This window comes from Crocuta crocuta, unplaced genomic scaffold (genome assembly GCF_008692635.1).
Source record: "Crocuta crocuta isolate KB4526 unplaced genomic scaffold, BGI_CrCroc_1.0 scaffold172, whole genome shotgun sequence".
In the NCBI taxonomy this organism is placed as follows: Eukaryota; Metazoa; Chordata; class Mammalia; order Carnivora; family Hyaenidae; genus Crocuta; species Crocuta crocuta.
Window position 1 is genome coordinate 3,560,828 of NW_027528872.1, and position 18,573 is coordinate 3,579,400.

General features: G+C 39.4%; 1 protein-coding gene across 1 annotated transcript in view; it reads left to right on the forward strand.

The window, feature by feature from the left end:
- The window catches only part of PRDM10 (PR/SET domain 10), a 107,803-nt gene that overhangs the window by 32,643 nt on the left and 56,587 nt on the right, over nt 1-18,573 (forward strand). Inside the window, exons 2-4 of the mRNA XM_077756537.1 lie at nt 2,176-2,363; nt 4,659-4,823; nt 6,836-6,895. Coding sequence (XP_077612663.1) covers nt 2,295-2,363; nt 4,659-4,823; nt 6,836-6,895 — 294 coding nt within the window. The 5' untranslated portion in view covers nt 2,176-2,294. The remainder of the gene's footprint in view (nt 1-2,175; nt 2,364-4,658; nt 4,824-6,835; nt 6,896-18,573) is intronic.

Consider the following 18,573-nt stretch of genomic DNA (forward strand, 5'->3'; position numbering starts at 1 on the left):
TATAAGGAAAGTATGCTTTTTTTTTAAAAAACAATAATCAACTTTTTTAGGGTATAATTTACACATATTTTAAAAAGTTTTTAATGTTTATTTAGTTTTGAGAGAGAGAGAGGGAGCCAGGAGAGGCAGAGAGGGAGGCAGAGAATCCTAGGCAGGCTTCAGGCTCTGAGCTTTCAGCAGAGCTGTACCACCCAGCCTAACTTACACATATTTTAGTTGAATAGGTTGATGACTTTTTTTAAGTTTATTTACTTTGTGAGAGAGAACCAGCGAGGGGAGGAGGGGTGGATACAGAAGATCCAAAGCTGGCTCCGGGCTTGCAGCAGAGAGCTGGATACGGGGCTAGATCTCACAAACTGTGAGATCATGACCTGAACTAAAACAGACACTTAACCGATTGAGCCACCCAGCCTCCCCAGTTGATGACTTTTGACACACGTATTCCCTATGTAACTACACCCCAGTGCAGATACAAGATATAGAACATTTCCATTTATCAGAAAGTTCCCCAAACTCCTTTGTTTATACATGCACCTGTTGGTAGATGTGGGCATTGTTTCTAGAACCCTCCAATGGAGAGAAGAGTAGGCTGTATGCTGGGTGACTGTGTGTGGTGGGCGTGGTTTCTGTGGGGGTAAGGATGACAATGCTGAGATGAAGCAGGAACAGACCCCTGAGAAGCTCTGAAGAGCCTCCCAGGCAGTTGGGATGTGGCAGTTCCTATATTCTAGAGTAAGGCCCAGACATCAGCTGTTCCTGTCTTGTCTTTTTTTTCTTCTTTGGGTCTTGTTCTGGTTCAGAGGTTGGAGCATGTACAGTCTAAGAATGTGCTTTTTGGCTTATTTCCATTGTTAGTGGAAAAATTCTGACTGGATCTGGTCTTCCTTACCTTTGGTTAAAGGTGTTCTGAGCAGTTTTAGCCTTTTCTGTTTATGTATGCTACTTTCTTTTTTTTTTTCTTTTTTCTTTATTTCTGAAAGAGAGAGAGACAGCAGGAGCAGGGGAGGGTCAGAGAGAGAGGGAGATAACAGAATATGAAACAGGCTCCAGGCTCTGAGCTAGCTGTCAGCACAGAGCCTGACGCGGGCTCGAACCCACGAACCGTGAGATCAAGACCTGAGCCTAAGTCGGACACTTAACCAGCTGAGCCACCCAGGCTCCCCTATGTATGCTACTTTCATGGGGGTGGTGGGAGGATGTAGATCAGGCCCAGGTGCCCTATTAAACAGCAAATCTCATGTGACTCTTAATATGTCAGTGTTTTATCGTCATGAAAAGGAAAGATTGATTTTTTTTAATTAAAAGAAATTTTTTTAATGGTTATTTATTTTTGAGAGAGACAGAGAGTGAGTGGGGGAGGGGCTGAGAGAGAGGGAGACACAGAATCCCAAGCAGGCTCCAGGCTCTGAGCTGTGAGCACAGAGCCCGACATGGGGCTCGAACTCATGAACTGTTAGATTATGACATGAGCTGAAGTCGGACGCTTAACTGACTGAGCCACCCAGGCATCCCAGGAATATTGATTTCCTTAAAACGTCTATTTTGGAAAAGAATAAGGTTTCCAGATGCAGAGTTAGTACATGTTGATGTTTAGTAAGGCTTGTGATTTGTTCGTTAATTGCTCCTGTATTGACCAAATGGGAAAGAGTCTACATTTGTGTTCACCAAATTGTGGCCCAGAAAACTCAGCCTTCTCTGCCTGCCATTTTCCCCTTGTTTTGTTACTTTTATGATTCTGCTATTCATTTCAAGTAGGGTGTATAGGAGGTCGGTGTTTAAGCAAGTGTGCAGGGGAGAGCTGAGCTGGGGCTGTGTGGCACTCAGGCGTGCATGTGAACCATCACTTGTCTGCATTTACCATCCAGGGACCTCATTCTCCTTATCAGCAGAACTAAGAGAATTACTGTTAGCTTTTTCACCCCTCTGTTTTATTCCACTTTGTTGACGTTTGGTATTCATTCATTTTTTATTTTTTAAATAAACCCTACCCCCAACATGGGCTCGAACTCAGGACCCCAAGATCAGGAGTTGTGTAATTTCTCCATTTTCACCTTTTTGTCCAGGTGTGTTGTCTTTTACAGAGCTCTTCTCTCTCTCTCTCTCTGGTTGAAACTGTAATTTATTAAAATGTATTCATCTGTTTAAAGACTTGGTTCCTTTTCTCTCTCTTTTCAGGCAGGTTGCAGAGAGGTCTTTCTGTCCTTCATGAACACACGCGTGGTGGACAGATGACTGTTCCCCACCCCGTGCTGTTCTAGGTGCCCTGGACGTGGAGCTGACCTGTAGGGGAAAGGATGGATTCCAAAGATGACAGCTCACATGTGTGGCCTACATCTGCAGAACATGAAGATAATGCTGCACAGGTGAAGAGTGGCCTTTCCAGCTTGGTACCGATAGCAGTTTTTCAGTTGGGTACAGTTTACTGACAGCTAAAGAAATTGCAGCTTCTCTGTAGGAATGAGTAGCTGGGACATGCTTGACTTGCACGGAAGGAGTAGGGAGTATTTTAGCACTTTGAATGCTCCATCAGGATGGGTCACTATGATTTAGAGGAGCTTCACGACCTCCCCCACCCGCCCCCAACAGGCTTCTCTGCCATTTCTGCTACTTATTGTCATACTTTGTTTCACTGTTTTATTTTATGTTATTGGCACTAAAAGCCTCCAACTGTAGTGTGTTTCTTTTTTGTTATCTCATATAGGGTTTTGATTTTCATGTGTAATGAAGCACAAAGTATGTCTATAGAGTGGCTTTTTCTTTTCCTTCAAATTCAGAATGTAAAGGTCTGATTGAAATTTATCTATTGAGTCAACCTCTTTGGAGGTTAGTCACTTACTCAAATGCTGCCATAGTGGACAGTCACTGCCGTTTGGACTACGAACATAACCAGCTGCATGTTCTTTTGAATATTCTTAGCAAAGGCAAATGTCTGCTCTTTTGGTGTGGATTTGAATTTTGGGAACAGTCAGTGGTCATATGGAGCCATATGTGGCCATAGTATAAAACTTGATTTTTAAGCGTTGTAATAAATACGCAATTTTAATTCAGTGTCTCACTAAATTACATAATCTTAGTATTACAATAAAAATCAGGCAGTTAAAATGGAAACATTTAAATATAGACATTTTATTTAATTTAAGTAATATGACAAATATTACAATAAATCAAGTTGATCTTCTGGTATGATTTATAAATCTGAGTCTCAGTACTTAAATACAAACAAAAAAAAAAAACCGTTCTAGTGATGCTTCAAGCAGAATAACTGAGAATATTGTTCTGTTTCTCATAGAAAGCGTTTTGAAGGCAACTTTCATGTAGCTATGTATTTTGGTATATTTTGTTTATAAACAAAAATTTAGCCCATTCAAAAAACGAGGTCCCCATTTGTAGGTGACCAGGTAAGTAGGCTGCAGAGCTTAACACCCTCCAGTGCAGTCTCCTTTCCCAGGTGTTTCTTTCCCAGCTAAGAACTCTGATTTAGCAAAGTGCTGAGTGATGGAGACCCAGATTTGATGTTAATGAACAAATCTAAAGTCACAAAATTATCGTATAGCACTTAAAACTGTGCAAATTGTTATAAGCCTAATTCTTCCAGTAGACAAACTATATCTTCATGGACAAATCAAATTTGTGTAGAAAATTTGTTTTATTTCTGTGATAGGTTGATTGCATTTGGTCTCCAGGTTTCTTTCTGGGGATTAAATTTGCTTATTTCAACTTTGGAATCTACTGTTCTCCCCTGGAGAACACCGAAAGAAACAAAAAGTTAGGTCCGAAGCCAAGGTGATATAAGAGTAAAGATCCCAACCTAACTTCAGTATCAGTACATTAATTATTTCACTTCCAAAATGTGTACTGTGGCCATCTGCTTTCATACCTTCAATATCAGGCATCAGGCTATGTGCCAAGCTCCAGCCTTCAAGAATTCAAACCTCCAAAGCAGACTACTCAGAAAGCATTTTATAGAATGCAGTTTCTGCTTTAGTTCTTGGTAGATACAAAATTACTTACCTTGGTGATAGCTGCAGTAGTTTTCCAAAATTCCTTAAAATTCTGCTTGATCAGAATTTTCTGTATCTTTACCTTGCTGTCAGGGAGGAGTTCAGTTACATCACTGATGTAGCAAATGGTCACTGACATGCCACCAGGATAGCCTTGGAGTGTGAAAAAACATGTAGGAAAGAAAGTGACCTTGTTTTAATGTGTCTCCCGAAAGGCACTGTTAGTTATAAAGCAGAATATTTATGATGTGTTGAGAGCCATTGGCTTTTGAGCTGACATTTTTTTTTATATTACAGAGTAATTTGTATTTTGTATTTTGGCCATATTGACAACCAGGAATATTCAGTCACATTTCCAGGCTTAGCTAACTGCCCCTTCATGACTCCCCAAAAGAGATGTCTGCATTGGACATTTGATGCAAAGAGGAATTTCTATCAGTGGCCTAATATAAAGCAGTAAATCAGCAACAAGGTCCTTGGATCCTGTCTCCAAGTCACTGATAGTGTAGATGAAGGTGTATCAATTCTCATTCTTCTTTCATTGGGGATGTTTTAAGAAACATGACCGTGTACTGTGCTTGGTCAGCCACAATGCTTTGTGAGATTGGTTTTGTCTGACAAGGACACTTGCTACATATTTGCTGCTTTTTGCCCCAGGTGCACTTTGTTCCTGACGCTGGAACTGTGGCTCAGATTGTCTACACTGATGACCAGGTTCGTCCACCCCAGCAGGTGGTGTACACAGCAGATGGTGCCTCCTACGCTTCAGTGGACGGTCCTGAGCATACGCTGGTGTACATCCATCCGGTGGAAGCTGCACAGGCATGTGAAGGATTATTGTTTGTTAATCGGTTAACTTACCAATGACTCTCTGTTTATTCTCTGCCAGTGACTGTGTTAGGTGCTGGTGAGGTACAGTATACTTCAGATAGGATTTGTGCTCTTCAGGAGCTTATAACTATCTTGGCAGAGGAAGATGTGCTTTGTTTATTTAAATTAAATGTGTTAAGGAGTTAGAGCACTGGCCTCCCATGAGTTCCTTTCCCCGTGACCAGTAACTATAGATTATCAACTTGTTACTTTTCTTCTGTATCAAGAACCAGGTCAAAAATGGCATTTAGTTTTGTATGGCTTAGTCACAAGTGGATCAGAGAAAACATACAGATTATTTCAGTTAAATGTGTAAGCAAAAAGTACTACTAGCTTATTAACTGCTATTTATTAATAATTTGCTGATTTGTAGAACTGCAGTGGGAGCAAAGGTAAATGCTGCTCGACTAGAATTACTTTTAATCTATTTTTTTCTTGGTGCCTTGGGGTGTTCGTTTCCAAATGCATGACACAAATGTGTACACGGTGGGGGTGGGTGGGACCTGGCTGGCTCAGTTGGAAAAGCGTGTGACTCTCGATCTTGGGGTTGTGAGTTCAAGCCTCATGTTGGGTGGAGAGATTACTTAAAAACAGAATCTTTAAAAAAACAAACAGAAAAGCCCCCAGGCCCCCATAAGGGTTTAATTGTTAGTTTGTATGTTAGCAGTTTAGAATGCACAGAGCACTTATGTTAAAAAACATAAGTTCCATACTTTTATAGTAGAATCCTGGTAATAAAAATTTACCCTCATACCATATTTAACCAAGAGACTCAAATCACTCCCAAGAAGAAATAGGGCCCACCTAATTAATACTTTTCAAATTTATATGAAGATGAAATCACCAAATAGTCAGATGGTACTTTTAGAAGGCCTCTGCTTAGTTTTAGTCCCATAACTATATTAAAATAAGGTCAGGTAGTTTCTGTGAAGAGCCCAAACTTAGTTTATTACTATGTTACTAAATGTCTGATTATGAAGAAAAGTATAAATATCTGGCTTATGAAAAAAAGTAAATGTCTGACTTATGATAATTTTTTAAAGTTTATTTAAATTTAATAATCTCTACACCCAACATGGGGCTCAAACTCACAACCCTGAGATCAAGATGTTTTTGATCACCAACTGAGCCAGCCTGGTGCCCCCCTGACTTACAATAAGTTTTAAATGTCAAGTCTAAGAAATCTTAACAACTAGCTGAAATTCTCCTATATGTACTTTTGGTATCAAAACTCAATCGTAGTTCTTATTTCCCTAGGTTTGCTAAAGGCTTGGACAAATTAGAGGAAAGAATATTTTTCTGGATTGGTGATTTTCTGTGGTGCCCTGGCTAAAATAATTTTGAAGATTTTCCTTCTCTAGTTACCTTTGCTGTATCATGACCCAAATTATTATTATGTGTTTAAAATGAGAACTTTTCAAAATTATGAATTTACTGGCTTTATCCAGGGATGAATCTGTGGAACGTTAAATTCAGCTTATTTTCCTTCTTCTTTTTTGCTAATGAGCAGGCATTGTGTTTGAAAGATATCCTTGTGTATATATGAGTTTTCTGTGTGTCTGTGTCTCCATCCATTTTCACTTAGTCGAGTCTCCTTCTGTGATGTATAGTGTCATGTGTGAACGTCTGCACCCTTGTTCATGCCATGTCGTTTTCGTTTCTGTGACATACCCTTTTAATTAGCCGTGATATTCAACCTCAAGGGAGATTTTGCCTAAGAGTAAAATTGTCAAGTATGTTAGCCATTTGAGATGGTTAACTTATATAATCTCTTTGGAGCCGTCTGAATGAAAGGCTTTAGCTAAAAGTATGATTACTACCTTTATCTTCTTTATTAATGAAGGATTATTAGTAGCTACATGGGAACAAAGCCTGTCAAGAATTTTTCCTGTGTAGGCAGGCTGTCTAAAGATTTATTGATAATTGTTTTTTTTCTTTCTTTTTCTTTTTTTTTTTTTGTCTAGACTCTGTTTACAGACCCAGGGCAGGTAGCTTATGTCCAACAGGATGCTACAGCTCAGCAGGTAATGAGTTGCTTTTTTTTTTTTTTTTTTTACCTTTTTATTGCTTACTGTTCCCTGGAATATGCCTCCCCTCCCCCATCCTGCACTGTGCATTCTCTGGTTGTCTATTTCTTATGTGTTAAGAATGGTTTCCACTTCGTTTAATGAAAACAAAACAAAACATAACCTGAACAAGTTCCAATCAGAACATATTGAAATAGTTTGATATGATTTGTCAGGAAAATGTGAAAATTAACTCTATTAATAGGATATTGATTCAAGTTCTAAAGAACAATTCTGGGACGCCTGAGTGGCTCAGTTGGTTTAGTGTCAGACTTGGGCTCAGGTCACAATTTCGCAGTCTGTGAGTTCAAGTTCCATGTTGGGCTCTGTGCTGACAGCTCGGAGCCTGGCCTGCTTTAGATTCTGTGTCCCCTCTCTCTCTGCCTCTCCCCCACTCATGCTTTGTCTCTCTCTGTCTCAAAAATGAATAAATGTTAAAAAAAAAAAAAAAGAATAATCCTGAGTTTTAAAATGTCTCTTTTTGGAAATTTGGAAACATTTTGGTACTTTTCCTATTTTTAAATATTAGGGAAAACATTTCTACTTCCAACATGTAAATTTGATAGCACACTTTCTCATCCTAGCTTCTGAAAAATTGAGATTCTTCTTGGTTTTCTTTTAAAATGTTTCTTTCCTTTTATCCATATTTCTAGTATATTCTATTTTACTTTGAGGGATTTCTTCCTTATTTTCCTCCAGATTGTGAAAGTGATAAAGAAGGTATAGAAGCTAGACACCCCTCAGTCTTACTGTAAAGGGGCTATGGATCCAAATGGTTTTATTTCCATGTTGGCTAGCTTGACTGTTACTTAGTGGTACTACTGTTATGAATGATTATGAAGTAAATTCCCATTAGTAAGCACTTTGTGCATTTAAATTCTTTTAGTAGATGATTCAGATACTTCCATTTGGAATATGAACAGTAGTTTTGTTAATATTATTTATGAAATCTAGAGAGAATTCTTGGGAGTCTTTGTCATTTAAGTTATGGTTGAATTTATTCCTGATTGACAATAATTTGCAATTTTGTGGCGTCTGTGAACTTGAATGAGAATTTGTCTTAATATGTTGGGAGGCTGCTGAAATAGAATATGATACACTGGGTGGCTTATAAACAACAAAAATTTATTTCTCATAGTTTTGGAGGCTGAGACGTCCAAGATGCTGGCAGACTCAGGTGAGGGCTTACTTCCTAGTTCATAGGCGGTAATCTTTTTGCCCTGGCCTCTTATGACAGAAGGGGCAAATGAGCTCTCTGAGGTCTCTTTTTAATTTTAAATTTATTTTAAAATTTTAAGGAGGCTCCATGCCCAATGTGAGGCTTGAACCCATGACCCTGGGATCAAGAGTCTAGCATGCTGTACCAGCTGAGCCAGCCAGGTGTCTGGGGATGCTAATCCCATTCATGAGGGCTCCACTTTCAATATCTAATCACCTCTCAGACGCCCCACCTCCTAATACCATTACATTAAGGATTAGTTTTCTTGATTTAATTCCCTGTGTAGTTAACATACAGTGTTATATTAGTGAAATGTATTATATTTCAGGTGTGGGGGTTAGCTTGCAATATACAAATTTTGGGGAGACACAGTCCATAGCAGCGTTGTTTTATTTTAATAGTTTTGTAATCATTAGGTATATTCTTGACAAATCATGTTCTTTTCTATATTTATTGATTCCATCAATCAAGCAAAGGCTAGATTTAATTAGTTTTGACAACTTGGCAGAAAAAAATAAAAGGAAATGCCTTTGTCTGTCTTTCATAGATGATTAGCTCTTTCACTCAGTTTTGGAGTAATGAATTTTTTTTCCATAAAATATTGAAGGAATACAAAAAACAAAAAAACAAAAAAAAGAAGTATAGAAAAAACCCCAAACAAATTCTGCGCAGAAACATTCTCATTAACTTAATTAAATTAATTAAATTTTAGTGACTATTATTCCAGATGTCCTTTTAGACATACAAACAAAGATGAACAGGCACTGTGGGGGGTGGGGGTGGGGAGGAGGACTGGGGGAGAGAAATGGCATTGTGCCCTAAATCCTGTTATTAATCTAAATTTTTTTTAATGTTTTATTTATTTCTGAGAAAGAGAGAGACAGCGTGAGCAGGGGAGGGTCAGAGAGAGAAGGAGACACAGAATCGGAAGCAGGCTCCAGGCTCTGAGCTGGCTGTCAGCACAGAGCCCGACACGGGGCTTGAACCCATGGACCGTGAGATCATGACCTGAGCCGAAGTCAGGCTCTTAACTGGCTCAGCCACCCAGGTGCCCCTAATCTAAATGTTTTAAACTTAAATTGACTTGAGTAGAAGAAAACAAAATTGAGGTGAAAGTGAAGGAGGTTGGAGTCATCATGTTCTCCTGAACTGCACTTGAGCTCCAGTCCTGTGTTGCCCTTGGCTCCTGCTGTGATAAGAGCCATCAGCACACTTCCACTTCTGCCACTGTCCTCTCCACTGGTCTGTGCATTATTATTATGACTCATATATTTATGTCCCGCTCAGTAACCACAGTTATTTAGAGTTTAGCTGCATTCTCTACTGGCATTTAGTCTGTAGAAATATTGAGTCTAATTTTGATTTTTTTCCTCATTCCTTCTCTGTCTTCATGCCTGTTTGATACTTTCTTTATCCTTGAAGTTTTCCTTGGAAGTCTAATGACTTTACCAGCATATGAATCAGAATTTTCCCTGGACAGAGTATGTCCTTCAGATGAGTAGGTTAAGACTCTGTTTCAGGAGAGGTTTCATCTATCAGACCTTTGAAACTGTCTTCAGTTTCATTTGATTCATTCACTTTTCAGGAACATCAGTCACGAGTATATTGACTCTTCTTGGAGTTCTGTACCTAACCCATTCTCTTCCATGTTATTTGTGTAATTTCTTTTATGTCCACCATGTGTGTGTTTTTCACTTTTTATTCACTTGTAACATACATCTAGAAAAGCAGAAAGATTTTAAGTGTACAGCACACTGTTGTATCACGGAATGAGCATACAATATAATCAACACACAGATAAATCGAACATGTCCAGCTCCTAAAAGCCAACCTCATGCTTCTTCCTAATCACTTCTTGTTCCTTCCTCCTCAAGGGTAACTACTCTCCTGCTTGCTAGCATTGGAGATTAATATCCACCATTTTGAACTGTATATAAATGGAATTACTTAGTATCATTTCCTTTCTTTGTGGCTTCTCTTGTTCAGCATTATGCCCCCAGATATCGATTCACATTGCTGGGTGTAACTGTGGGGTTTTGTTTCCTTCTTGTTTTATTGCCATCTAGTATTCGGTTTTATGAATATACCACAATATATATTCTAGAGTGTGATCTTTTCTCCACTTTGTTCTTCAAGAGTTTCTTGGCCCTTTGCTTTTCCACATGAATGTTAGACTCAAATTGGAAGTGTCCACAAAAGCCCTGCGGGATTTCCATTGGAATTTCATTGTTATCTATGAATCAGTTTGTGAAGAACTGATGTCTTTATAATTTTGAGTCTTCCAACCTGTGAACATGGTATATCCCTAAGTTTAAAATAAAAGTTAAATACTGTCTTCTGCAGTATGGTATTGGCAGAAAAACAGACACATAGACCAATGGAATAGAATAGAGAACTCAGAATTGGACCCACAATTGTATGGCCAACTAATCTTTGACAAAGTGGGGAAGAGCATCCAATCATCAGAAAAAAGACAGCCTCTTTAACAGAAGGTGCTGGGAGAACTGGACAGCAACATGGCAGAAGAATGAAACATTTGCTCACACCATACACAAAATAAACTCAAAATGGATACAGGACCTGAATGTGAGACAGGAAACCATTAAAACCCTAGAAGAGAAAGCAGGAAAAAACCTCCTTGACCTCAACTGCAACAATTTCTTACTTGACACATCCCCAAAGGCAAGGGAATCAAGAGCAAAAATGAACTACTGGGACCTCATCAAGATAAAAAGCTTCTNTGTGGGAAGCAAACCATGAGAGACGCTTGAATGCTGAAAACAAACTAAGAGCTGATAAGGGTGGGGGAGAGGGGAAGGGGGGGTGATGGGCATGGAGGAGGGCACTTGTTGGGATGAGCCCTGGGTGTTATATGGAAACCAACTTGACAAGAAACAATTTTTAAGAAAAAAATAAAATTTCCATATGACCCCCCCAAAAAAAGGAATATATTTCCCAAAAGAAAACAAAAAGAAATTGGCTTCAGGATAGTGAGTCTTATACATCTTTCAATGGACTTATTACTTATTCCGAGGTATTTGGTGTGTTTTGATGATACTATAAGTGGTATAATTTCTAAAACTATCATTTTTAAATGTTTATTTTTGAGAGAGAAAGAGACAGATACAGAGTGTGAGCAGGGAAGAGACAGAGAGAGAGAGGGAGACACAGAATCTGAAGTAGGCTCCAGGCTCTGAGCTGTCAGCGTAGAGCCCTACACAGGGCTTGAACTCACAGAGCATGAGATTATGACCTGAGCCAAAGTCATATGCTTAACCAACTTAGCCACCCAAGTACCCCTAAAGTTTTCATTTTCTAACTTTTATTTTGGATTTTTTTTTTTAACAAATAGTCATGTTGTCTGTGAGTACTGACACTTTTCTTTCTTTCCAATACTTCCTAAACCTTGTATCTTTTAATTTTATTTCTTTCCTGTTCTCCTTTTTGTCTATTGGCTGGATCTCTAAATCACTGTTGAACAGAAGTGGTGCTAGTAGGCTTTTTTTTTTTTTTCCTTTCTGGTCTTAGAGGAAAAATTTTCCCTATTAAAAATGATGTTTAATGTAGGATTTTTTAAAATGTATATTTTTAAATATCTATTTAATTATTTTGAGAGTACATGCGATAAGCAAAGAGGGAGAGAGAATCCCAAGAAGCCTCCATGCCCAGTGTGGCACCGATCTCACAAACCATGAGATTATGACCTGAGCCAAAATCAAGAGTCAGATGCTGAGCAGACTGCACCACCCAGGCGCCCCTATGGATGTTGATTTGTATCAAATGCTTTTTCTGAATCTGTTAAGCTTTTTCTCCTCTTTTCTCTTAATATGGTGAATTATATATTAATTGATAATTACAAATTCACCAGACTTGCACTCTTGATTCTTTTCATATATGTCTGAATTTGGATTTGGTTTGCTAATATTTTGTTTGAGGCTCTGCATATTTATTTAGGAGTTGATTTGTTTTCAACTAGAGTGTTTTTTTTCTTTTAAAATTTTTTTAAATGTTTTATTTATTTCTAGGAGAGAGAGAGAGACAGCGTGAGCAGGGGAGGGTCAGAGAAGAGAGGGAGTCACAGACTCCGAAACAGGCTTCAGGCTCTGAGCTGGCAATCAGCACAGAGCCCGCGGCCCGAACCCACGAACCGCGAGATCATGACCTAAGCGAAAGTCGGACGCTTAACCGACTAAGCCACCCAGGCGCCCCGATTTTTTTTCTTTTAAAATGGCTTTCAAATATCAAATCATTATGTTGTATACCTGAAACTAATACAATGATATATGTAATTTTGTATCTCATTTTTCAAAAAGGAACAGAAAACAGAAGTAGCTTTCATCTTGATTTTTTCTTTTAATAGCATCCTGAAAAGCTACATTATCATTATTGACTGTATAGTATTTTTTTTAATGTTTGCTTCTTTTTGAGAGAGAGAGTACAAGTTGGGGAGGGACAGAGAGAGGGGGTACTGAGGATCTGAAGCAGGCTCTGTGCTGACAGCAGTGAGCTGGATGTTGGGCTTGAACTCTGAACCATGGAAAGTCAGGTGCTCAATCAACTGAATCACTCAGGTGCCCCTGTATAGTATTCTATTATTTAAATTTTTTTTTTATTATTTATTTTTGAGACTGAGAGAGAGAGCATGAGTCAGGGAGGGGCAGAGAGAGAGGGAGACACAGAATCTGAAATAGGGTCCAGGCCCTGAGCTGTCAGCACAGAACCCGATGCGGGGCTTGAACCCACAAACCATGTGATCATGACCTGAGCCAAAGTCAGACACTTAACCAACTGAGCCACCCAGGTGCCCCAATATTCTATTATTTATATTCTCTGTTTATTGTTTTATATGTAGGTTATTTTCTTATTTTCTACTATGTGGAACATTGCCATAGATGTCATATCCATTTATTTCCTTGGAATAAATTTCCCAAAGAGAAATGATAGAGACTAGAGCTATTCATATTTAAAATTATTTAAGAACTGTAGGGTGCCTGGGTGGCTCTGTCCGTTAAGCATCTGACTTCGGCTCAGGTCAAGCGTCCGACTTTGGCTTAGGTCATGATCTCATGGTTTGTGGGTTCAAGCCCCATGTTGGGCTCTGTGCTGACAGATAGCTCAGAGCCTGGAGCCTGTTTCAGATTCTGTATCTCCTTCTCTCTCTGACCCTCCCCTGTTCATGCTGTCTCTCTCTCTCTCACTCAGAAATAAATTTTAAAAATATATTAAAATTATTTAAGAACCAAGATTTTTTGTGAAAGTGAAAAAAGATACAATGTAAAAATCAAACAAAGTAAAAACCCAGAATCCTAAATTGGAATTAGAATATCAGCATGAACTCATAATATGGTTTCTCTTAAAACACATGTTTTCTAGTTTGGACCACTGGAAAGGTTTAGCCAGAGTCATCAATCCAGTAGCAATGAGCCAATGAGGTCTCTAATACAATTTTCCAATAATGAGGGCTACTTAGGGAAATGGCAGATTCAAGCTCTGGGGCAGGAAATCTACAAATGTGCCTCAAGTGTCATGTCTTGTCAGAATGCAAGGATTGGATGAAGAAGAATGAAAACTTCTGGGGTCCTGTAGAAAGAACTCACAATCCAGCTGGAAAGTGTCAGAATGGGACATTTGACCTGTAAAAAAAGGAAAACATCAACAATAGATTGAAGTACATCCAATATATTTCAAATCCGTTAGGTCATTAAATAGTAAAGGAAATAACTCGTTGGTCACTCTTTGACGATGTTGGGAACCACTACATTACTTGAAAAACTGGTAAATGTTGGAAAGGAATCCAGCCTTTCTCTCTGAATGTACTCAGGTAAATAATTACTTGAGGGAAATTTCTTTATAGGAGCATTCCAACTAATAAATAAAGAGAGGGTGATTGGCTTGGAATATCACTATTTTTCATTTCCTAATGAAATGGGGATCTAGGCAACGATCATCAACAATAGACTGAAAGCATCAGGAAAAAGCTAATGAGGCACTTTATAATGGATGGCTCAACCTAACCCTCTGGACATTGTTAATATCACTAAGAAGAGAGAACCATTCATTATATCCCTCCTGGTGTTGTGTACCTCCAATTGCATTTTACAACATATGAAATGTTCCCCCAAAACTAAACACCTGAATCTGATTAAGGTCTCCAGATTCTACTTTCAGCTTATAGGAAGCACAGTAGACAAAATGGAACAAGTAAAAGACACACAAGGATACATTCAGCAAAGTCTGACTTTGGGAAGATCTATAAGACAGATGGCCTAAGTTTCTTCCACATGTTAAATCATGAAGGAAAAGAAGAGGAACAGGAATTTACAGATTCAAGGAGACTTCACAGACATATCTGTTACATGTGATATGTGGACCTTGTTTGAGTCCTAATTTGAACAAACTGTTCAAAAACAGCAGCATGAGGGGTACCTGAGTGGCTCAGTTGGTTAGGCATCCAATTCTTTTTTTTTTTTTTTTAATTTATCTTTGAGATAGAGAGAGAGGGAGAGAGAGACAGAGCACAAGCAGAGGAGAGGCAGAGAGAGAGTATTTGAAGTAGTATTCAAAGTAGTCTCCAGGCTCTGAGCTGTCAGCACAGAACCTGACACAGGGCCTGAACTCATGAACTGTGAGATCACGACCTGAGCAGAAGTTGGATGCTCCACTCACTGAGCCACCCAAATGCCCCATGGCGTCTTGTTATCAGCTCAGCTCATGATCATGGGACCCAGCCCTGAGTTGGGCTCTGCACTGAGTGGAGCCTGCTTGGGATTCTCTCTCCCTCCTCTGTCTCCTTCTTTCTGCCACTCTTTCTCTCTCTCAAAATAAACAAAAACAAAAACATGGCGGTGTGAGACAATTGGGGAAATTCTAACACCAACTAGATACTTGATGTTACCTAGGAATGATGCATAAAATACAGGAGTTCTTTACTTTTTGAGATATCTACTAACCATTTATTTATAGGTGAAAACATATCCTATCTGAGGTTTGTTTCAAAATAATCTAGTGAGGGGGAAAGTGGGTGTCAAGAAAACTGAAATAAGGTTGGCCTTGAATTGATAATTGTTGAAGGTGGGTGATGGGTACATGAAGTTTATTATACTGTTCTCATTAATTGATATGTTGAAAATTATTATTATAAATGGGAAAGTTATTTTGGGGAGCGAGGGAGAGTTATTTTGTATACGTGCTGCAGAAGGGAGCACTTGGGAAAGTTATTTTGATACTCTCTAAATTGCTTTGCAGATGCTGAAAAATTTACATTCCCACTAGCGATACGTGAGAATGTCTATGTCCACTCACCTGCCACACTGAACATTTTGCATTCTTTTCAAATTTTGCCAATCTGATAGGCAAAATGGCATTTTGTTGTTTTAATATTAAGACATAGTTTTAATTAGAAGTTTTGCTGCCATTGGCACCTCAAAGAGCCCTTCATTTTCTCTCATCTCCAGAAACAATCTACTCATTTCATGTTTTATGGTCAGAGAGCTCTCTGAGCCCCGGCATTACAAAGCAGTATAACTACTGGCTTAGCACCTCTCCTTCTTGCAGTTAGTTTCCTTTCAACCAGCATGGTTTTTGTTTCTGGCTCTAATAAATATCTTAGAGATGGTCAGTTTATTCTGTGACCTGGAAAAATTCTAGATAGGAAGAGTGAGAGTTTAACACAGAGGATGCCCACTCCCCCCTCTACCCTTACCAAAAAATGTTCCTATTTTCAGTTGTTTATACTGGTGGCAAAATTCATCTGAAGCCATTTTCATATATATGCATCCCCTCATCCTTAACAACAACACTGGCGCTCTCCAGACCTAGAAGCACGCTCTCCCCTTTGTTTCTGAAAATGAACATGTGTGACTCCCCACACACTGAGAAGGAAATATGCTACGCTGATAATTGGTCTCAGTAGGAATCCAGAAGCATTCTGTTGTGTTTGCTGCTGTCCAATGTAGTTTCCTATTTCACTTCTTGGATACATTGTATCCTGAAATGCATTCTGTAATTTCAGAAACAATTACAGAGAGTGATATTAAGTGGGAAGGAGAAAGTGTACCATAAGTTGAACACATTCTTTTTCCTTGTCCCTTGTTTTATTGTGTATGATAAAGTGCACAGGATTAACATATTTTTGTTGCTTACTCACTTCCTGTAAGTGAACTTGGCATACACATAGCTCGCCTTCTCACTGCCGGGCTGGTGCCTCAGGAACGGGTGTGGTTACCTTGTTGCTCTGGTATTCAAGGTGTGTGTGATGTTTACCTCCTCTGCTGCCCTCCTTGAACAGACTTAACCACGTAGGTGCCACTGTGATGGAGTGAAAAGAGCAGGGCAGAGCCTGAATTTGAATTCCCTGTCTGTCACTTAGGAGCTGTGTCGTAGTGTTACCCGGCCTCAAAGGAATTTAAAAATGTGCCTAGCTCTCCAGAAATGTCAGCTGGATTTGAATTATTAATTAAGCAAATTTGTAAGGCGTGCCCACTGTGTATTAAGGTCTGTGCTACATAGAAATACGCAGTGGTTACCTTGAAGTGATGATCATTAACACTAACGCTGACAGTATCTCGCGTGATTCTGGTCTATATGCAACCTCTGCTGTAGCGTCAATTCTTCAGGCTAATGCTGGAGCTTTCAAGCCTTTTCAAGCTACAGCCTTTTAGGAGCTTTCCAGCATGGGGGAGGAGGAGGTTGTTGGTACTATTTTCATGTCAGCTTTCTCAGCAGTGGCCAGAAGCCAGCAGTAACCTTGCCCAACCACAGTCTCTCTAGCAGCATCTGTTGGGAAAAAAAGGCATCACAGCTTCACTGGGATAACTGTGGGTTACTGAAATCATTCGTTTCGGTTGGCTCTGCAAAGTGATAAAGAATCTATGTGGAGTAGAGGTGGATATATATGCTTTAGTTTGTTCAGTGTGTGATAACATTCATCACTAACACTGGCATGGAATTTAAGTGGCTTCGAATAAAGGGTGATAAGGCAAACGCGCTCTGAGATAGCAAGAATAGCTTGGTTGCAGGATCAGGAGAGGATGCACGGGGGGAGGGGACACACGCAGTCTCGTTACCAGAAGTCCCCCGTTCTTTTCCTTGTTGGGTCTCACTTCAGTGGAGATTTTATCCCATTTTTATTGTGATGCTGAAGCATCTCCCAGAATTTTGTTCTCTCATGCAAAAGCTTCTAAAAGGCCCTCAACCAGAGATGGAATGTCATATGTGAGCCTGGCTCCTGGGTCAAATGAATGCATGTTTAGACATACTCATTCTATTTTGAATTAACTGATTTTATCTGCTCTCTGGAGCCAAAGTGCTTCAAATGTTGGGCAGTGATTGTAAGTTGCTATACAGGTCAGATTCTGTAAACACAGACAATACTATTTCTTCATGGAGTTTAAGAGGTTCTTTTTTAAATTTTTTATTATTATTTTTTAAATTTATTTCTAGGAGAGAGAGAGAGAGAGAGACAGTGTGAGCAGGGGAGGGTCAGAGAGAGAGGGAGATACAGACTTTGAAATAGGCTCCAGGCTCTGAGCTGGCAGAGAGCCCGACGCGGGGCTCGAACCCACAAACGGCGAGATCATGACCTAAGTGAAAGTCGGACGCTTAACTGACTAAGCCACCCAGGCGCCCCTAAGAAGTTCTTAGAAGCGCAACTGAGGAGTACCTGGGTAGCTTAGTTGGTTGAGCATCCTAACTCTTGATTTTGTCTCAGGTCACGCTCTGAGGGTCATGGAAATCGAGCCCTTCATCGAGCTCTGTGGTGTGGAACGTGCTAAATGTTCTCTCTCTCTATTTATCCCTCTCTCCTACTCATGCACACACATTCTCTCTCTCTTTCAAAAAAAAAAAAACATGACTGAAAAAGGATTTTCTGTGAATACAGTAAAGTTCTTTTACATGGCTGAAGGGATTAATGTCANCATGATCTCATGGTTTGTGGGTTCAAGCCCCATGTTGGGCTCTGTGCTGACAGATAGCTCAGAGCCTGGAGCCTGTTTCAGATTCTGTATCTCCTTCTCTCTCTGACCCTCCCCTGTTCATGCTGTCTCTCTCTCTCTCACTCAGAAATAAATTTTAAAAATATATTAAAATTATTTAAGAACCAAGATTTTTTGTGAAAGTGAAAAAAGATACAATGTAAAAATCAAACAAAGTAAAAACCCAGAATCCTAAATTGGAATTAGAATATCAGCATGAACTCATAATATGGTTTCTCTTAAAACACATGTTTTCTAGTTTGGACCACTGGAAAGGTTTAGCCAGAGTCATCAATCCAGTAGCAATGAGCCAATGAGGTCTCTAATACAATTTTCCAATAATGAGGGCTACTTAGGGAAATGGCAGATTCAAGCTCTGGGGCAGGAAATCTACAAATGTGCCTCAAGTGTCATGTCTTGTCAGAATGCAAGGATTGGATGAA